Below are 23,348 nucleotides of genomic sequence, written 5' to 3'. Positions count from 1 at the left end.
TGGGCAATAGTGCAGAATCGTGAATCTTAACTTCTTCCAGCATATGTTCCTGGCAGATAAGTAAACAATCTGGATGTGAAATGAAAATTTTAATTAATACAGTAATGCTATTACACCTCGGTGTGCAAATCCCATTCCCCATCCCTGCGACAATAGACAAAAGTACAGGCCAATTCCAATCCTCTGTTTGCAGCCCAAACCCAATTGTTCTGCGAGCTTGTTTCCTTTGAGTGAATCCCATTCCCCATTCACGCATCTGCTTTAGTTTCAGCAACACTTTTTTGTAATACAGGAGGAGGACTTGTACCAACTGTGTTGGGTTAGTATTATGTGAATCTTGACAAATTGTGAAAGAAATGTTATTCTAAACGAGTTGTAACAGTAGAGTTCACTGTTCAAATGAGAAGTCGAATTTAATAAAGGCTAAACTGCATTTAAAAACAAAGTGCACTGATTTTTTTTGATTTTTTTTTACATTAACCATTAAAACTAATGAAGTCAAAGCTAGTTACCATGAATTTTATAGAAGTAGTAGTACACTGTAAAAAAAAAATATATATATATAATAGGCTATATTGTTGGTTTAACTTAAAAAAGTAACCTGGTTGCCTTACATTTTGAGTTCATTTAAATACATTTTAAAAAATGAGTTAATACAATGAAGGAGATTGGTTTAATCTAGGCTACAGAAATAAAAAAATATTATGTTATCTGAACCACATAAATTTGATTTGGCAAAAGAAAAAATGTTGTGATAACAAATCATGAATATATATATATATATATATATATATATATAGTTTTTGGTTTTTTTACAGTGTAGTAGTAGTAGCCTATGCCTATTATTTTACAGCGCATTGATTTAAAAATAGATATATTTATATTTATAAGATTTTATTCGCAACGTCATAAATCACACTTTACACGTAGATATTAATTCATTTGTTTTGTGAAACTTATAGCATCGTGTTTCTGTCCGTAAAACGTTGGAGTGATCTAAGCGGTGGAACAGGTGGAACAAGCATAGCGTCCCTGAAGGGTGAAACGTCTCATCATACACACATCAAAGAGTGTGATCACCTTATTTCAGAGACATGACACACACCTTAATGCAAAAAGTTTTACAACCTGAACACAGTAACACGAACGTATTTACAAATAAAAACGGGCTCAAAATGTAATACAAATTACAAGAGAAAGAAAGAAAGAAAGAAAGAAAGAAAGAAAGAAAGAAAGAAAGAAAGAAAGAAAGAAAGAAAGAAAGAAAGAAAGAAAGAAAGAAAGAAAGAAAGAAAGAAAGAAAGAAAGAAAGAAAGAAGCCGAATGTAAAATGGAGATAGTAATGCAAACTGTCAGCTTCTACATCTGCAGTCTGTTCAATGTCACAATGCGTTTGAAGGCGCCACTCGGCGAAAATCGGCCCATATTTTAAAGCACCTGACGCTTTGTTCACTTGTTTTTATTGGAAATTGTTTTGTAATACTAAATGACATGGCTCATATTCGTACCACCCCTTCTTCTGTCCAATTTCCATCCTATTGTGGGTCTCAGGGTAAATCACAATTCATGTTCGCCCTCAGTTTCCCTAAGCGTCCCTGTACAGTAATTGTTTTGCCATTTAATTTGGAACGGCGGTCCCTATAGAGCAGTCGGGAACGCCACGCGCTGACAGAGTTCATCTCAAATCTAAGCCGAAAAGCCAGATGGTTATTAGACAGCCAGTTGGACTATTTAAGCAGTTCTGATTGAGAAGATAATTATTGTAGATATATATATTTATCGTGTAAGATACATATCTGTTTATGTTTAGCAGTTAAGGCCTGCGTTCTCTCTGCCCGACAAAATCCATTATATTTGATGCAAAAATAAAAACCGTAGTTAATACATAACAGGAAGAGTAAATATTTATTAAACGCATGTTCGGGTACACCACTACCGACATGCCTGTTACCTTTTGGCACGACTGTATAAGAGCATAGTCAAGAACAATATTCATTAATAGTTTAAATAAGCAATTTAACAAGGATTATGCATTTTTTAAGACAGATTGTCTTTATTCAAAATGTCTTTGCTCGGCAAATGAACAAAGAATCGAGGTATCACCCTTTTAGAATACATTTCCTTTCCATTAACATGACAGGATTTAAGTTACCATCGCAGATAAAAAATACAACATGAACTGCTTCGCTTCAAACTTTAAGTCTTTCTGAAATCAAATGAACGAGTGACTAGCACTTGAACCACAGAACAAAAAAAGTCCAAATTAAAAATATTGAAAGATAAGGATTTTTTTTTCTTCTTTTTTTTTCTTCACATTTGATATTTTAAATAGACTGTCTAATTTTAGGTGCCGGTTTAATAATTATAAACAATATAACCCGTATAATCTAAACGCTGAAATCTCTCACTTTGAAATCCTTATAGTCGTATCATTTGAATTTCAGAGTGCCAAACATAATGGTAAATACAACAGGCTGTACAAGAAACATGAATCATAACCGTTAGTTGTGCAAATCAAAGTCATTCAAATAATAATAATAATAATAATAATAATATGAGAATAACAATTATATTAACTGTTCAAACAAAATTATCATTATTATAGCATCAAATCGTACATAATAAATAAAATGAAAGGCATCCAAATCCGGTAGCCATAATAATAAACGTTTGAACATTTACATTTCTTACAGTTCTGGGCACCTGCCTTATCTATTCCAAGATCCATGCTGGGATCCAAGGAACCTCTCGCAGATGGTGAAAAGTTCATGTCCACACGGCCTCAGTAAAATGTCTCGATCATTCCTCACTTCTTATGTACATGCATTGCTGTATTCAAGTTTTCAAAGAGGAGACTGTTTTTAGCGGCTGAGTCACATAGCAGCGGCATGTGCTGATGAGTACGGGTCAATCCCACTCTTGGTCATACCTGGGAACAGTATGTAGGCAACAGGCGGCTGTAAACTCGATGCCGACCATGCGGTGCAGTTACACGGCACCACGTACCCAGGGTTTGTGGGCGAAGGGTGGGTGTGGGTGTGCTGGCTGTGGCAACCCAGGCTCCCGAATGCGCCGTTCTGGTATCCCAGAGATGATGCGTAAGGTAAAGTGCTGGTGGCCAACGTGTGGGGCATCTCTGTCATCTTCTGGATGGCACTGGTGCTGAACTGGCTCGGGTCGAGGAACGAGTAAGGGGAAGATGTGGGTGGCAGGAACGCACGGGCTTTTTCCGCGGAACTTAAGAGCGAGTCCGTGGCTGAGACCGGAAGTCCTTTCAGGTGATCCGTGTCGCCCAGATAGGGCAGAGGGAACACGTACCTGTCCTTCTTGAGGAGGTTCTTGGGCTTGCGCCGGGGTCTGTATTTGTAGTCTGGGTGTTCTTTCATGTGTTGAGCCCTCAGCCTCTTGGCCTCGTCGATGTACGGTCGCTTCTCGGATTCAGAGAGCAGCTTCCACTCGGCGCCAAGTCTTTTGCTTATTTCGGAATTGTGCATTTTTGGATTCTCTTGAGCCATTTTCCTCCTCTGGCCTCTTGACCAGACCATGAAGGCGTTCATTGGTCTCTTGATGTGATCTACCGGTTTCGACATTTTTCAAGGCGCCCGTTTAAAGTTCCCTGTTAAAATAACAACGAAAAAGTTCTTCGACCAACGAAGAGAAAAAAAGTATTCACCTGTACTGCAGACAGACACTGATCATGCCACTTCTAAAGAGCAGGAGGAGTAGGGAAACGGCATCAATGGGGGGAAAAATCCAGTAATTCTTCCGTGTTTGTCGTTAAGTTGAAAGATTTTTCTTCTTCAAAACGCTGACACTGTTCGACTCAGAGAAGAACAGCCACGCGCGCCACAAAATCCAGCGCGGGAAGCGAAGTTTCCGCGATCTGTTTGCCTGCTTTTTTTCTCGGAGGATTCTCACCCCGCGAAGCACCTGGCTGGGAAATGAGGAGTAGCGCGTGAATGAGAGCCAAAAGCGGTGAAGTTCAAAGGCTGGGCTGGTTAGCTCTGCACGCGATCTGACATAATCGCAGGGCGTTCACGCGCCAACCTGAGCGCCCAATCAGCTCTGAGAAAGCCACATAATACCTACCAAAATATGTATATTACAACACAAACAAAGATCGGGGAGGAAAAGGAGGTGACTCTCTTCCCACCCCAAATCCATTTAGTTGAAGGTCTACAAACACAGACCTTCAACCTTTTTGTAATAAAACCTGACATCTACCAGCGTCAATCCTTCAGAGACGACAGATGCCTGAAGAGCAGGCAAATTCTTATTTTAAACATCGCTTTCCTTATGCGAACACGCTTCTGTGTGTGCCCTTAAAGTTAAACTTGCCTATTTATTTAAAATATTGTAACAATTCATCTGACGTTTATCTTATGTTTTTTTTTTCTTATCTGTCCTTTTGTTGCAGATTTGTTGCTTATTAGTTTATTTTGGTTAAACAACATCATAAATTAAGCACACATGGAAAGCTTAATCATTAAAACCACAACGCACTAAGAACTGAATTGTCTAAACAAGAGAAAAAAAGAAAAAAAAAAGGTATTAAAGATCTCCGAAAACAAACGCGCTGTCTGAGGCAGTGGCCCCCAGGCCAATATTTCCTAAATGAGAACAATTGTCCAAAGCTCTCCTGGGACAGGCTGGGTTGGGGCTTGCACCTGTTTTGCGGCTGTAATCTCACATGTGTAGAACATGCCCATGGACCCTTTCTGAATGGTAACATACCCACGGAAATTTGGCATTTCGAAAACAATGCCAGTTGCTCATAGAATCATGACATCCGACAAATAATCAAACGCAGATGAAAACCTTGAGCTGTGTGATGCGTTTTTGTTTCCATTTGTTTCTAACAGATATTTGCACGAATTCTGGTTGATATGCTTTATTAAATTCCAATTCAGAATATCACGCAATTGCTTTAAACATTAGATTGGTCACAGTATAAAGTTACCTTAATCATTTTCAGTGGAACATATTTTACATTAAAGCTGCGGTTAATTACCCCTCTGTTTTTTTGTTTTTTTTTCTCGTGGTCTCTTTCTCCCTTTCTCTTTTGTATCTGACAAATAAACTTTCGAATTAATTTAGAATTGTCCAAATCTGAAAATGTGAAAAATGTGTGAACAGAAATATTACAAAATTCAAGGTAATGTTTTGGGTTAAGGTTCGCGCACCAAAACCTTTAACATGCAAATTTGAGTGTTTAAAAAAGATCAGGGTCTTAATGAGCCTGAGGCAAGGAGCTTGATATATGAGAGGCACGGGTGTAATTATTAAGTGAAATGTATAAGATATGTGATATCTCGTGGAGGGGCCTTCAAGCGTGACATGAAGAGAGATCTGTCTGTAATTTAGCACACGAACATATATTGTCTCTTCTCCGTATTACATGGTACAGCGTTCGTTATTTAAAACTCAGGTCATAATCTAAAACGCATTTCAATGTTTGGAAATATTTCAATTGCTTATTTCATAATTTATCTGTCTGTTAGCTTGAGAGCTTTGTCTTTTTTTTTCTTTTCTTTTTTTTTACGTCTAAAATGGTCTAACTACATAATCTCTAATTATCGGCGAGTGTTATTTAACTGACTATGCACTTCATTTGTGTGTGTGTGTGTGTGTGTGTGTGTGTGTGTGTGTGTGTGTGTGTGTGTGTGTGTGTGTGTGTGTGTGTGTGTGTGTGTATCATTTCCCCAGTCTTGCTCTCCCAAGGTCACTTTATAGCTGAATATTAACGCAGATGTATTGATTTTCACATGCAATCACATGTATATGCAGGAGTTTCGGCTTTGCAGCATGCAGGTGAAGATGGTTTAATTTATTTTAGCCATCAGAATTATGTGAATTGTTGTTTAAATTTTTTGTTGTTTCTACTACTCTTGTTGCAACTTTATTTGGCAGTGTCATGCTCATCTTACTCCTAATGACACGTTTTACGAAAATACAATCTGCATAATAAAAGCAAATTTAGCTACCTGGACTTTTATCATCTCTGCCAAATATTAAATTCTTGACAAACATAAAAACAGCGGTTGTCTTCCAATGCTAATAAATGATTATAAAAAAAGTGAACTTTTTTTTTTTTAATTAAGCAAAGCCCATGTGTATATAAATCCTCAATGAGGCGCTGATGGTAAATGCGTCTGGAGAGCATGAAGTGTGTTTTCGTAGGGGTGCCGGCTCGATATCCATCAAGCTTTACCGTTCCACCGCCTCTCAGCCTCCCTCTCCATTTCAGAGCACAGCCGAGAGCAGTGCAGCTTGAAATCCGGAGAACACCAGCCTGATAGAAACAGAAATTACAACGGGAATTAACAGAAATTATTGGGGCACACAGCATTTGACATAGAGATGATGTACTCAACGCCAAATGAAGTGAGATTTGTGAAATCAAGCATGCTGAGGCGCGCGCGTCATTAAATGGGAGCTCGTCATAATGGAGGAGATATTCCGTGTGTGGAGTATGGATCGCTCACGTGCGCAAAGTGAACTGCTTGCACTTCTTTTTCCGCGAACCGAGGACTTTAGCAACCCACCAACGCATGCAAAGGTGTGCATGTGTATTTATGTTTTGATGTGTAAGATAGGCTACTCTATATCCGAGTATGTAATCTAAAATACGAGTACAAATTCGGGTCGGATGTTTTCTTTTTTTATTGAACGCATTTTTTTCGAAATCACTTGGTTTTTCAAGCCCTTTTAACTAGCTACCTTTACCATACCAGTAATATTTCGATATCACTGTATGCTACTATTCACATTCTAACTGCTATCCGATAGGCTTTAAGAACGTGCACTGACATTTTCAAAATTTTTGCTGTTCCCCTAAAAATACAAAGAACTGTTTCTTTAAGTGTATTACTCTCAATCATTCTGGCATAAAGGCATCTGAAGTCGATACATAAAATAAATAAATAAATAAATAAAAAGCCATTAGCAAAGCTTCAGTCAATTTAAAGCCTAAAGTTGCACTTAGTGATGTTTTATGTGATGATCAACCTATAGAAACTAGACTGCTGCATGGAACTTATTTTTTTTAAATATTAACCCGCTGTTGAAAAGTTCAATTAATTTACTTTATTAATAATAATAATAATAAGCTAATAATAATAAACTTGGCATGCCTAAAAATGCTCTAGGCTATAGGCGCATTTGCCTGAACTTCCCCATCAACAACTCTATGTAAAAAAAAGTTAAAATAGACTCCAGATGAGGAAATCTTTAAAGTAATTTATATAAAGATATATATTATTGAACTTTATCGCTATATATACATATTTTTTTAGAAACTTACGGTAATCAATCACGTAGCCTATCTTTAGATGTTTTACTGATCATGGCTCTAAAATTATGGTGGCCTACATAGGACAAGCGACTTGGAAAACAGATGGATGAATGGGTATTTCAGTGATATGGAATGAAAAGAGGTCGACTCAACATCAACAATTTCATTAAATACAGAAAAAAACAATTCGGTTACATCGCCGTTGATGTGTTTTCTCAGAATCAGCGGTAACATTGTGTAAATCCCACGTGTTCCGACCCTGATGTTTCACACAGGGTTCATGAGATGGATACGGTGGTACAGTAGCTGTCCATGGTCCTGACGCGCTAAGTGGCTTTTTCCACTGCTAACTCGCGGTCCCACTCAGGACTCCTCACAAACCCGTGTTGACATTTCAATGCTTTTTATTCTTTTTTCATCCCATTTGCTGCTGTGATTCTGCTCGCATGATGCTGCAATAGATGTTTTCCCTCTGAGAATTTGGAAGTGTGCTCTGCCAAGAAACCTCTGCGACTATGTTGCATGTTGTTTTGTAAGCCAATATTCACCCCCTAGGAATTATCTTGGTAAGTTAAATTCTGTGCGTAACATTGCGGATTCAACAGCGGAAATAGTAGTGTGCTTACAACGGAAATGCTCTCATGTATACAAAGCACATGAAGAACATTTCAAATGTCTGACCTAGTGGGAATGCAGACATTATTCAAAAGCAGAGTCCCTCTTTTGCCTTGGCGTAACCTCATATGCAGTTCAGAGATTTAAATTCCAAAGAAGTCTAAAGAATATCATGATAAAACTGCTCATAAGTCATTCTGAATAGACACATAACCAACATATATTTAGAAAGCCAACCAACATGTTTTAAAAGTTACTACAGCTCAAAAAGAAATAATCTATTTTAAACTAAAAATGCAAGAATTATACAAACACTGATGGTGACTATAATAATCCATGGGAATCCATGGCATGGGATACAGTGTTATATATGTATTACTATTAATGACAAAGATAGCTTGGATTAACTACTCTACTCGATTGCTAAAAAGTAATGAAGAGCCAATGAAGTAACCAGCATATAAAATGAAAGCTTTACATTGGCAAATTATATACTTAAAGACCACTGGCACTTAAAAATTAATCATAATATTCTCACCCTAAGGGCTGCTGTCAGCCAATTATATAGACAGGCTGTAATGGAAGTTAAAAGTTGTTTTGGCATGTTTGGAGCCAACACTAAGCAAACCCCTGATGACCTCCAGCAACTTTTCACTCCGACTGCCAGCCTGAAAGGTAAAATTCAGAAAATTCTACCCATTATGAGACAGTGGGTTGAAAAGTGGTGGAGTATTGCCTCAACCTCCCCCTCCGTTCCATCTCCCTCCCCCAGCCTGCTTCCTCCTCACAGACCGACATTATTTCGCATATTCAAATTGCCAGTGTTTGTTCTGGCCGTGGCTCTTGGCTCCCATTTCTCTCCAGTGTGGAAATTGATTTTAGTCAGCTGTCACAGCCAGCATTTTTCTGGAACCTCTGCAAAATATATATTTACAAAAAAATTCTGTTTGGTTTGGAGAAATTTCATTAGCCCACGCAGCATCCCAGGCCCTTTTTTGGAGCGGCCATACGAGTGATGAGCATAATGCTATTTTGGGAAAACGGTGAAAGACAAGCCATCGATGCCTTCGAGATTGGACAGCATGTCTGGGAAAGTGTCCAGTCATGGCCAAAGCCCAGTCCATCTTCGGATGTTTAGATATCTGTTCCCTCTTCCTCATTCTCTCCCCATATCAATCTGTGATTATCAATAGCTGGGACCAAGCCCTAATCAAAACTGAAATGAGCATCGGGCAGAAACGTATGACCGACAGGAGACATATAAAATGTACAATTCTCATGGTCAAATATTTTTACAATATAACATTTCATGAAGGAGCCCAATAAGGGCCCCTTAGAGAATCCCATGCCTTGTGCAAAGGGCAGAGTTAATGAAAAAGGAAAGACAGAGCCAATGATTGAATGAAATAAAATAGAATGGAAATTAAAAGAGGTTCAAGGCAATGGTTGATAATGAAAAGAGGAGGGTAATGCTTCAGAGACACAGAAGCAAGCATCGCACAATCATACAATACAATTAGGATTAAAGGGGCCAGGCACAGATAACAGGAGATAGGGATGAATTATCACCCAAAAAGAGAAATGGGGCCTCTTCTCTGACCTTCATTAAGAGGAAGAAAGGCTTGCTCACGGCCAGGATGACTCGCGGCACACTTTCAGCTTCCTGATTGGTAATTGTGACTCGGAGAGTCCCTGCTAAATCAGCCTCTTGAGGAACCAGATGGAAAATAAAGAGGTTTATAAATAAATAAAAATTCATAAAAACGCAATTCAAAAACCAGTGTCACCGCTGGTCAATTCAAAAACCAGTGTCACCGCTTTAATCCAATTTTTTTTTATTTGTCCTCGTTTAGGTGTACTTCCATTGACAGTTAAAGGGATAGTTCACCAAAAAAGGAAAATTCTGACATCATTCCAAACCCATAAGTGCAACCATGAACAAACCTCATTGGTTCCCGCGTGTCAAGCAACCACGGATGAGCTTCTGTGCTTGCCATATTTGATGAGCTCTATATGTAATTAGATCAATGTTTATATAGGAATAAAAACCTTAATTAGATCTGTTCTTCAAAGCAATTGTATCTATTAAAAAGTATTTTGGTTGCAAGGACTTTCAATGGATGGACAAAAATGAAGAGAGAATATTGAAATGATATGTATTTCAAAGATGAACGAAAGTCTTGTGAGCTTTCAAAAAGGTTCATTGTTGGGTGAACTGTCCCTTTAAAGTTGTAGTGAAGGAGATAATGAGAAAGTTAGACATCAAACTACAAAAACTAGGCTTAAAACAAGCCGCAAAATCAGTAACAACAATGTAAATCTCAATTCCTCTGTTAGCTCTGAATGCAACACTGAGGGAAAGAATAAACCCAAACTCAAATGATCTTTTATATACAAATCAGCTTAAAAGAATAGTTTACTTAAAAATGAAAATTCTGTCATCATTTACTCACCCTCAAGTTGTTTCAAACCTGTATGAATTTCTTTCTTCTGCTGAACACAAAAGAAGATAGTTTGAAGAATATGGGAAACCAAACAGTTGATGGACCCCATTTACTTACAATATTTTCCTATAATATTGTAAGTAAATACAGTATTGTATAATATTGTTCCTACAATGGAAGTCAATTGGGTACATCAACTGTCTGGTTACCGGCATTCAAAATATCTTCCTTTGTGTTCAGCAGAAGAAAGAAATTCATACAGGTTTGAAACAACTTGAGGGTGAGTAAATGATAACAGAATTTTCATTTTTAAGTGAACTATTCCTTTAACACAAACACTGACATTCTGTTTTTCTTTTACAGGCTAATATTAGTAGTGACATCCACAATTTAATGGAAGAATACAACAGAAGCAAACATCTTGCAACCATGCTCAGAACCAAGGTACACAGAGAGAAAAAAAAAAAGGGAAAGTAAAAAGGAAACCAAAAGGGTAATGATAAAAGGAGAGTCAATTAAAAGATCTGAATGCCTTTGAATGCAAAAAAATTGATTTAGATGAAACTGTAATAATAAACATTGGTACTGGGTGTTGATTGATTCTTTTTATTGGGAGGGGGATCTGTTATTGCATTGTGAGATGTCAGTTCTCCTTTTCCTTTACACTTTGTGATTCTCAATGGAGCAGCAGTTCAAAAGACAATTCTATTTGGCTTCCCATTAGAACTGCGCTCTGAAGCGCTTTTCAGATCGTTTCCTTTTGAATCAGTTTAAAGTGCTCCTGTGTGTTTGTAGGAGATGAAAAGCAGCGTTATGTTCTAAAAGCCTGTTTATTAGCTTTTTTGGTGCATTAACATGAGCCAATTGGAGCATTGATATTTACTAGTTACAGTATTGGCTGTACCACATCTACATCTTGAAAATCCATCTTGTTGACCAACAGTTAGTCTAAACTTCTTAAATACTGTTTTGCACTCAGCTTTACGAGACGTTTATTCGACAACAAACGCCGCAAATCAGGTGTGGACGGCGCTTAGGGATTCTGCATCCTCTGAACGTTCGAATCCATTTGAAATCAGTACGTGCCTCTCGTCCTCTCTCTCTCTCTCTTCTTCACTTTCGAATATAATGGCTATAGTAGGCTCTCAAACAAAAGGGCTTTATCACAGTCTCCTAATGTCACCCCCACAGCCCCTCTCTCATGGCCACCAACTCCTTCCTCTCTTTTCTCATTCATTTATTCCACTGTATGTGGAAATAGGCTGGCCAACAATTAATTTCAGAGTGAATTCAGGCAGGATCTATTACCCCCTCACTGCCTCCATTGCTCTAATGGAAATCTATTTCACTTCTCTTTTGTGTCCAATATAATTTAATGCCCATTTTATTAATGGCCTGAAATAATTATGGAAGCCTTTTGTGATTTTTGAGTATGTTTCATTTAATTGTGCAATAAATGTCTAATCAGGCCTCCCATCTGAAGCCATTATGGCATTAAAATTAACAATTACGCCATGAATGTCTTGGTGAATGCGTCGAGGTCTATAGAAATCGCTGTTGATAACAAGACACACATACATCATTCATGAGAGTTTTTTTTTTTTTTTTTTTTACTCGCAAAGGAAAGCGAGAGATATGGGAACGGGTGGGAGAGAAAAAGAAAGAGAGAAAAGTGGAAGAAGAAAAGGAGGAGAAGAAAGAGGCACAGGCTCTTTATTCCTTTCAAAAGAGGGGATGGCCAAAAGATAGGGCATTCTAAAACTGTGTCACCCACTCGACTTCTTTTCTTCGCCGGTCTCTCTCTATCTCCCTTTAATTTGCCTCACTCTTTATTTTTTCGAGTGACAGATTTCTCGGGGAATGGAAATGTATTAACCGTTAACTTGAGCGATAAAATATCTATCAGCCCTTTGTGCCTCTTGCCCAGTCTGCAATTCTGAGCCGTGTGGCACCCATTTTGCCTGTGTGGGTGACCAAAGGCAATTAAGAAGACATTGGCCCTCTTTTTCTGTCTCTCAATCTCTTTCTGTCCCACAGTCACTCTCTCTCAACTCAAATGGGGCAGCTACTCAACGCACCAGCAAGAATTGTTTTCTTAGTTGCCAAGTATATAAATTTCACGGTTTGGAGGAACTCCATCCAGCAGTAAAAAGCCTTGTCAGTTCCTTCTTGTCACTTCCCAGCTAATAATTTACAATTGGTTTTGGTGCATCTACTTTAATGGCGGCCGGGTTTGTTTCCCACTCCTGCAGCGATCTGCATGTGGCCTCAAAAGACTGTAGATTGTTTTGAATTGACTGCTGTCTGCCAATCTGGGCAATGATGGATGTCATTGGACGACGAGAAAAGCATTTGGCCCCAGTTTAACCTCTGCATACTCACGCTGCCTGCCACGCTTTACACACCAAGGGACTTATTCACTGTGCACAACTAGATTAATTTAACAGATGATTAGTAAAACTAACAAATGAGATCTCGACTGAAAAAGTAAACAGATTTACGAATGAAAACGAAAGGGCGATTGAAGATTTATTTCTTCTCGTGTCCCTGGCATCTGTTGAGCTGCCTGGCATTCAAAGCAAGCATGGTTAACTTTACATATCATATTATTTTATAAATCAGCTATGAGAATGAGTCGCCTTTGAACCTCGCTGAGCTGAGGGAAACGCTATTCCTCACAACCTGCGCAGATTTCATCAATCTAACGCTGAATGATATCTATCAGGCCATTACGGTTTCCTTCCTTTAAACTTATCCTCTCAAATTTAATAATCCATTTAACTGATGTGCAAATTAACCTTGGCATTCACACAAAAAACACTTTTATAAGTCACACCCCACACCTTTTCTCCCTTTTTTCATCTCTTCTTCCAGCCAATTTAATTCCAGGCTCCAGATTTCATGGTCAATTTTATTTTGCTCACTCTCAAGGAGTCCGTCATCAATTCTTCACAACTTTTCATGTCCCCCTTTCTCTCCAGATTCACTGCGAAATTGCCTATTCAGGCCGCTAAATAAGTGTGACCGCTGTAAATTTGCTGCGACGCCCCACGCTTTTGAATATGCATTTGGAGTGCTGACCTCCAGCGGTAATTAGTTTTAGTCTTTGTTTATCCTTTACACAAATCACACAGCCTCTTTTCTTACATCCCTTCATGTGCATCCCTCATTCTCTTGCCTCTCTGCACAGAACTCAATCGTTACACAGTGAGAAATCCTTGGGCGAATCTTACAGAAATCACAAGAGATTGACCTTTGCCATCAGACCAAACAGTATTTAAGCCATATAGTCAGGACAAACATCCAGCATGAATACAGACTTCAAAATGTATACGTATGAATACATCCTGATGAAAGTGCACTGAATGCACAGAAAACACCTCGGAAAGAGACTGCCGTGCTCAATGGAGTCACCCTCATCTTTACATGGGATAGGACCTCTTCCGAGACTCAAGCGGACTCAAAGACTAGTCCAAGGATGCTCAATTCTGCTCTTTGAACTCCAGCAATAAACAAGCACACCAAACTAAAACAAACTAAACAAGGTCTTCAGGATTACTTGAAAAATAAATAATACACATTGCTTTAGGACCTCATTCACCTGTCAGAATCTGTATTTTAAACTGTGCACAATAAGGTCAGTCAGAACTTGTTCATGCACAGTTTTATGGAGCTTCGGTGGGATTTTGTGTAGTCGAACCACGGTCGTCATCTGTCTGTCCAAGTATACATGACAATGTATAAGTAAAAAGAGTTAATAGGTCTTTTGGAGTATATGCACAACAGCAAAGCCAATTGTGGTCTTGTTAACATACAGTTTACTGTACACTGTAAAAAAAAAAAAAAGCTCAATATGTTATGACAACATATGTTTTTGCATTGCTTTAACTCATCAAAACAAATTAAACCATTAAAAAACATTATACATTATAAAAGATTCAACTCATTTGTTTAAAGTCAGTTTAATGTAATTCAAGTTGCAATGACTTAAACATCCAAGTTGATTGTATTTAACAACTTTTTTTACAGTGTACATGGTGAATGGAGCTGTGCTAAAATCACATTTTCTGACTTCATAAAAACCAGACTGTAGGCTAACATTCTGAATATAATATTATTGGTTACTTATTTTTGACTATGCATTAGATAAGAACTAGAACATAACTTCACATCCTGTTGCCACAGTTTGTGCAGGTCAACAATAGCACACAATAATGAGTCACGTTTAACTATAGGCAAATTAGCTAACAGTTCACTACTTCACTACTATCCACTTTCTTTAGCATGAAGGCCACAGAACACAATAGACAACAGTATATGTTTCTTTTTTGGTAAGAAGAAGAAGGGATCCCCTGGCTCTGGGATTACCCTATTATAGGGCAGAGATGTTCTTCTAAGCCCCAAACACACACATACACACACACACACACACACACACACACACACACACACACACACACACATCCCTGTTCTATGGGCCATTCGCTTTCAAACACTTCTTGTCAGTAGGGCTTACCAAAATCTACATAATCCCCTCGCCCATCACAATTAAAGATATCAGTGAACAATGAAATTGTTTCCTCTCTGGCCTGCTTCATCTTCCTTCTGAGGGGTTCTGAGTATATGGCAGTTCTCCATTTAGAGGAAGGTGTATTGCAACAGGATAAGGCAAGAATGGGCAACACAATGGTCAACAGACCTCTTGCCTGAACATGGAGACGTGCACTTTGGGTGATCAGAGGTCCGGTATTGTGTTATATAGAGAATCCAGCCCTCAAATAATTCTTCCAACTGTCTCATAATGATAATTTGCCTGTCACCACTGTAGTTTAAGCTGCATCTTATCAGTTAGCCTGTCAGATTAGTGATTTGTATCACGGTGTAGCTCACACTTAGTTCCTGAACAGAGGTCAAACGAATTTAAGGGGAAACGACAACCCATTCCTACCCAGTAACCCCAGTGATTAGCAGACTGTGAAGTCAGACGACACTGACTGATGACTCGTGACCTTGATAAGGGAAGGGGCGCTAAACCCCACAGGTCTCCTTTAAAGCTTGCGTTTTCTCCAGTTAGGAGCGAACGCTGGCTTAACATATAATTAACGCCTAATAAAGCCCTGATTGTTTGTCAACACTCTTTCTTTCTCCCCTCTCTTGTTTTCCTGACCTAGTAATCTGCAGTCAGCCTGCAGGCAGTGTGTACTGCGATATCATCTTAAGCTACTTGTTCTAATACCCGGTCTGGCCGGGCCAACGCTAACTGCTTTCTCATTTACACATACTGATAAATGCACAGGGTCTAATCTACTGGCAGTTAGGCCTGGTTAAGGACTGTCCACCGCTGGAGTTAGTGTCCCACTTTATATTAGATGTCTAACTACTATGTACTTAGGTTTAAAAAAATTTTTGGTGCAATGTACATATTGTGTTCATGTTGTATTGCAAAACACTTTTGCTGCTATTGAGGTGGAATATGGGTATGGTAACAGTGTAATTATAGATGTAATTACAGAAATTGTTTACAAATGTAATTACATGCAGGTATTTTCTAAATAGGAGTACTTACATGTATGTACACAATTGCACTGTATCAAATAATTTAAGGCAAGGCACCACAGGTGAATAGTGTGAAAACGTAAACTAATATATGTCAACATCCTTCCTCAGCTGATTAATAACAGTAGACAACTTGCATTATAAGTTTTCAAAAATTTTTAAATATGCAAATGAGGCAGTCCATAGGCTAATTTGCATACGTTTCTAGAACAGAATCTAAATCAGAATTGGATTGCTCTCTTTTTATCACTTCATAAATCAGAAAATAGCAACAGCTGGAAAATTCCAACAGCTGGGAAACATGCTTTAATCATTTGTATTAAGAAATAAAATGCTATATAAACCAGACGAATTATATGAACAAACCCCTCTGTAAAAACCTTCAGAATATAGGGATACAACTGGAAAGTTTGGTGTAAGTTGTAGTAACACTGGTTTGCCTGTAATGATGTCTTGCCTTAAATGTTAGTACACAGTAGTTAAATACACTCAATATATAATAGTGGGTACAATACTGTCCCTGTTTGTCACCTTTCAGCATTGGAAAAGCAGCATACAGTGTTTTAACGGACAATAAAAACTCTTATTGTGAAAGACAGCACAAGGCCTGTCATTAAAGAGTCTATTGAAGCCTTGAAGTGTAAGAAAGCTATTTGTGTGGTGTTGTATGCAGTCAAAATCATATGCAACTGGAACAAAATGATGAGCAGAACTCAAAGGCCTGTGAATGGTGCAAAAAAAAAAAAGAAACAACAAAAGTCAGAGTGAAAGCATTAATTACTTAGAGGCAGGAAAAAATAATAAATCAAGTGAATCACTTACACAAGCTCATTAAAGCTAATGCTATCCACTCTATTTTCCTTTTTAGCTCAAGAAAGACAAAGGAGGGACAATATCCCATTAAATGCTGTTTTCTCATGCTATTCATTTGAACTAGTACTAGCATGTCAGTGTTTCCTGGATTAAAGTCTGATAGCACTCCAACAGACTCTCTTTGAAGGCTTGAGAAAGCACATTTGGAGAAATGAGGGTGTGAAAAAGCGAGGGAAATGGCTGAAGCAATAGCAATTGTCAGAGAGAGAAGAGAGTGTCTCTAGGTTTATAATGTACTGGCTAGAGTGTGTGTGGATGTGCGGAGGATGATTTAGAAGGCAAATGGTGTGTGTGCTTGTTGTGTGGTGGTGATGGGCTCCCCCTAACCCCAGAATGCAGATAGAAACCACCAGGGGTAGTTGCGGGGAGCAGGCGTTTGTGATTTATGGCTAGCACCGGGCTGATAAGAAGACTCCCTTCATTTAAGGCCTTATCGCTCGCACTAAAGAAAGGCCACAATTTGCCACGTTCTGTAAAGCCCCAGATGCAACTAATCTCTTCAACCTTGCAGACAATCTGCCTCGGTAAAAACTATAGATCATTCACATGTCTAAGTGATCTGGGCCGTAACTCTCTGTGCTGCACAAAACCTGCACCACCGGGGAAGAGGAGAAGAAACAAACTAGAACACACACACACTCAGATACACAGGAAGCTGGAAAATGCATAAAAAAAACAGACCTACTTCATGATTTAAACAGAAGACATCCAAACTACTGCTACATAATGAAGCTAAGTAGCAGTTTTATCATGCTAATGCATCATGCTCTATGTTGTCATATGGGCTAGTTAATTGGTAAATCAAGTTATGAGATAATCAAAAATGCTTGTCTTACTTGGCTTGCCATTCCTATAAATGCCTTCTGTTGGTCTTTAAATTCACATTATACTACCTTTACTTATAGGGCCCTATTTTAACGATACCATGGGCGCAAATGCATTTGCTATTTAAACAATGTGGCGCAGGACGTGAAAATGATAACTGTGTAGGACTGAAACTAGCAAAAAAGTGCATTGCGCCGGGTGTAAGATAGGGCCCATAGTGTCACTCCTAAATACGTTTAAATTTTTTTTTTTTTATGTAAAGGTTATCCAACTTTTACAGAGGTTAAAGGACAAGTTCGGTATTTTACACTTAAAGCCCTGTTTTCAGATAGTTTCTGATGAAATACAATGGTTAAGATTGAAATTTGGACAAATGCTGCTGTCCCGAGAATTTTAGGTTTTTGTGGTAGCACCCCCCACCTATACAACGGTTACATAGGTGCACTGGAAAAATCGTTCGTTTACAAAGACGTGAAACTCACCGAGTGGTCAGGGGTGTTCACTGATATGCTCACACAAAAATCGCTGCAAAAGATGCTTTCAAACAGGTGTTTTACCATTCGTTGTAAAACTGTGGACCTATTTTTCAAAACGCCTCACACCCGTACATTCTTCCGTTGAGAGCTTGAATAATAGACTCTCCAGCCCAGTTGGTGGTGGCATTTCATTGAATACACAGAAGAAGCAGAAGAAGAAGCGGCGGAGTAATACCGTAAAGGTGCTGCGGTCTCACAGCACGTCCTATACAAATCAATGGAGTTGGACAAAAACTACGATAAAACCTGTTGGAAAGCATCTTTTGCAGCGATTTTTGTGTGAGCATATCAGTGAACACCCCTGACCACTCGGTGAGTTTCACGTCTTTGTAAACGAAAGTTTAATGCGTTTTAGGAAGGATTATTCCAGTGCACCTATGCAGCCATTGTTAAGGTGGGGGGGTGCTAACACAAAAACCTAAAATTCTCGGGACAGCAGCATTTGTCCAAAGTTCAATCTTAACCATTGTATTTCATCAGAAACGATCTGAAAACAGGGCTTTAAGTGTAAAATACCGAACTTGTCCTTTAAATTGAATGTAAATACACTGCAGTTCATCGTTTGAATTAAATTGGTCAAAAGTGACTTTTTAATATGTCTGTCAAATAAATCACATAGAAACATGACTGTTATATTCATCAAACCATTCTGTAAAAATGAAATGTATGATTCAAAAGTTTTCAAAATGTTTTCTCAATCCAACTTACAGACTTTCAAGTGTTTTCTTTAAGCTTTGCAATAACTGTATTAAATGTATCAGCCTTTTAACAAAACAACAAATGCAAATAAAACAGATAAACATGACCACAAAATACAACACAAAACTGGCTTGACACAATGCAAATAGTCTTATCTATGATATTAAATATATATATAGGCCAAATCAATCAATACTAATCACAAATGTAATTACATGCTGATGCTTAGGAGCGCCATTGATTTTTTTTCTTCTTTTTTTTTTCATATCTGTTTCATTTTAAGATGGAACAACAACAGCCTAATGCATAAAAATACACAACTGTCACTGCAAAAGTTATGACCCATAGAGATACAGTATGTTGTTGAGTGGCCAATAGTGTCAAAATTCACACTTCTTAAATTATCTTTAAAAGTCAAACAAAACATGTTTAATCTTTTTATTTTATTTTACAGGACACAACCAGGTTTTTTTTATTATTATTATTTATTGCTTGACTTTACGAGTCGTTATTGTTTCGAATCCCACTGCATGATGGTTTTGCGTCACTAGAAATGAAATTCACATAATGCCCGCTTATGTTGTACGTCGTCAATCCACGAACAACTTAACACACCCACAAACACGTCATTTTACTGACGATTGCTTCTCAAATCTCGGAGTTCAACGCGGGATTCGCAAAACGCTTGCTCAGAAGGGTCAGTACCCAGTTTATTTGGACCAGCTTGTTCCTCAGAATCACAGCCTGTAAGTATGATAAATTATTGATGTATATATTTTCTACCGGGTGTAGTTTTGTGTTTTATATTGTGTAGGCTACGTTTCCGGCTAACTCCCGTTATTACTATTTTACTGAAATACTACTGCAAATCAGCTGTGTGCCACTATTACCTAAAACTGTGTCTATTAATGCAGATTGTCTGTCGTTCTCACTACTTTGATTAAAGGATGGAGCAAAATGTGTTTTGCAAACTTTAATGTCACATCAGTCATTCACGTTAGTGCTCCGCTAATGCACCATTATTGATAAAGTTAATACAGTTACCGCATGTGCACCGCCATAAATTAGAATTATACACTTCGGTTTGTTGATGGATGTATACTTTTTAATTCTGATAGTGAGGAATTACAGTTGCAACATCTCATAATGTACCTCAAAATGAGTAGTGTATCACTGAGAAACATCCAGCTCAAGACGTACTTGCGATGGAGGTTTGGGTTTAATAGCAATAGTTCTTCTAATGTTTCATCATCGGACTCGAGCTCGGATTGATATGGTAAAATTGACGCCATCGTTACTGTCTTCATAGTGTGTACAATCACTGAGAATTGAGGAAGCCTCCTGAGCTGAAGTATAGTTATGGTAATGGACGTTAGCTTCCGACATGCACTGTAAGCACTAGACCAATCACAACAGACTGGGCCGTCTGGCCAATCAGAGCAGAGCAGGCTTTCGGAAAGGAGGGATTTAGAGAGACTGATTCATCCAATGAGTCGTTTGAACAATGTGGTGATGTGCAATGTATTTTATGAAAAATTGAAACAGTTTTTTTTACTTTTGATGCATGTAAACCTGTTGTAGGAGACCTCCAAAACAAAACAAAAATTTATTTTTTTATTGTTTTGCCCTGTTCTACTTCAGAATTTTTGTCTGTCACTTGTAATTATACGCATTAATTCGCAGACAGAAACCGAACCGGAATATAAAGTTCTGCCTGCAGATTTATAGTTTACTTGTTACTACAATAAGTGCCTCAAACAAATCTCTCAATTTACTCGTCATGAACCTTGCAAACTTTGTAAAATACAGTGATTAGCTTTCAGAAGCACTTCTAATATCAAGCCAGTACATTTAAAAGAAAATGTTGTTTCTCTGTGGACTCAGAGACCTGAAAACCCTGACTCCCAGAAGTTGCGTAGCAGTCAGGCAATCTGGCTGCTTGTGACTTTCACAAGTGCTTTCCAATTTTGTGTGTCAAATGCATGAGACGGTGAGTGAACAGGTTATGCTCGCTGTGCCACTAGTTGGGTGTACATATCATTCCATTCCATTAGTTTACATACTTTATACTTCTCAATTTGAGTATCAAATCACGCCTAGTACAAGTACTATTTAGTATCATATTGATGCCATCATGACGCTCATGACTATGAAATCTTGCATATCAACAGAAAACCTTGTTAATTATTGTAATCATATTCATTACTACAACCATGATGCAACTTGCACTTGGTTTTTTTTGAAAAACAATTTGTATCAACACTCAGCTTGGTGTTCAAAAGATGATTATTACCACTTCATTGTTCAAAAAGGAAGAAAAATTCCATGTGGTGTGTATATAGTAGATATTCTAGTCATATGTGGTCCATGACTTAACAAGTCTAATTAGTATATGATAGGCAGCAGTGTATTTTCTCTTTCTTAAGTATTCATGGAAGCCAGTGATCTGACAAATGGAATTTTTCAGCTCCGCAGAACCTTGAATCACACACACACACACACACACACACACACACACACACACACACACACACACACACACACACACACACACAGACAGACACAGACACACACACACACACACACACACACACACACACACACACACACACACACACACACACACACACACACACACACACACACACACACACCTTCCTCTTGCTGATAATCCTGTTTATGTCTGCCTTATGGAGTCCAGGTGCAAGACACCAGAGTAACTAAACACTTTCCAACACATACCGATTTACACACACAAAGACAGAAAACACAATACATATTTTCACATTTCAGGGGCATTCTAGAGTCGCAGATCTCAACTGGTGGGTTACGACCCAAATGTGGATTGCAGTAGAGTCAGAGAAAAAAAACGAGCAGAAAAACCTAAACAAACAAAGCTATATAAATTAATAACATAGTCATGGTAGCTAAATCTATTATCAACTAAAAGGGAGAAGAAAACACTTCCCATATCACCCAAGGTGTAAAAGGTTGTGCTGTGTATATATATATATATATATATATATATATATATATATATATATATATATATATATATTGGGGGTTTATTATTATTATTATTATTATTATTTGTAAATGTATCTGTCAATAGTCATGCAGAATATACTAAATACAGGTTCACTTGCAACACTCCAAATATACAGACTATCAATCATATGTTGATGTTGTTTGTGTAAGGGTGTTCCAAAACAAAGTTCTGAGGGAATTAATGTGTTTACTTAAGATAATTTTAAATCCACATCCACCAAATTTGATAAAATTTTAACAACAAGGAAAAAAAATCTATATGGTTACACTTTTTTTAAGGTGACTTTGTTACACTGTAATTATACATTTAAGTACTGAGTAATATTAAGTAACATGTACTTACAATAGGCCTACTGAAGGGTTAGGATTAGGGTTTGGTTTGGTTAGGGTAAGTTGCATGTAATTATGCATATTTTATAGTTATTCCTATAGTGACTACATGTAACAATGACTCTATAAAATAAAGTGTTACCATCTCTCTCTCTCTCTATATATATATATATGGTTCCAAAACGCGATAAACGCCATTTTTCAAAAAATTTAGTTCCTGCAAAAATCAGTATTGTATAGGTGTGGTATTGAAAAGTCCATTTTGAATTTTACTTAAAATGCGATATCCGCCATGTTATTCTGTCATGTTTTCTCCCTTTCTTTCCAAACCTTTCTCTGCAGAATGCGATAAATCCGCTCAACCAATCACAGCGCACCATTCCACGCATTGTAAACAGTAACGGTGACGCTTTGAATACACCCGGCATCCTAGTTTTCCTTATCTACTTTGTACTTTTTGATCAACAAACAAACAAAAAAATGTATACATTTGGCGGCATTGATGAACCTGTGGTGGTTTCTGCGGTAGGGAAGAAACGGACGCCATCGAAATCTAATCATTTACGTGAGAAGATTAAGAAGATGAGGCACACAGGAGGAGGAAAAATGCAGACTGTTGCTTGTTCTCACACGACAGCATCAAACTTCTGTCACGCTGACACGTTGACCCCAAGAAGATCTTTTAAAAAACTATTTTCTGTTTAAAACTTTCACATAGCATCTAGGTTATAATAACATAAAAAATTAAAATCCAGATTTTGATTTTCAAAGATTTATTATAAAAACTGATAATTTTTTTCCCAAAAATGCAAAAAATTCATGACACTTTTTTTCCAAAATGAAATTAATCCATTGAATCAATGTAAAAGTTATTTTTCATATTGATACTGTTGAAAATACACAACAAAGTAAGTTGATCCACATATGACAGCCTCTGAACTCGGTCAATACTAATCTTATAGGCTAAAATACATTCAATCAGCCATCGCTAAGAAATACCTCCTGAACCTTTTTGACGGCGATCAGCTGTAAAATGGCTTGGTCCTGCTCGGTTTTCCTTGACTTTGAGTAAAAGAATTGTGGTTACTTTTCTACAACAAACAGTTACTGTGTTCATACATCACTCAA

The 23,348-nt window shown here is 37.9% G+C and overlaps 1 protein-coding gene across 1 annotated transcript; it reads right to left on the bottom strand.

Annotated features, from left to right (window-relative positions):
* Nucleotides 1-857: 857 nt before the first annotated feature.
* Nucleotides 858-3,996, bottom strand: sox14 (SRY-box transcription factor 14). Its single transcript, XM_082190301.1, has one exon. It carries the CDS (start codon nt 3,588-3,590, stop codon nt 2,874-2,876), a length of 717 nt encoding a protein of 238 aa, XP_082046427.1. The 5' UTR covers nt 3,591-3,996; the 3' UTR covers nt 858-2,873.
* Nucleotides 3,997-23,348: the final 19,352 nt, after the last annotated feature.

This window comes from Leuciscus leuciscus (assembly GCF_965113295.1).
Source record: "Leuciscus leuciscus genome assembly, chromosome: 14".
In the NCBI taxonomy this organism is placed as follows: domain Eukaryota; kingdom Metazoa; phylum Chordata; class Actinopteri; order Cypriniformes; family Leuciscidae; genus Leuciscus; species Leuciscus leuciscus.
Note: the sequence above shows the minus strand (reverse complement) of the source record. Positions and strands in the feature narration are given on the sequence as shown.

Bases quoted from the DNA above. Each gene is read 5' to 3' on its own strand.
- sox14 (XM_082190301.1), bottom strand. From the start codon at position 3,590: ATGTCGAAACCGGTAGATCACATCAAGAGACCAATGAACGCCTTCATG.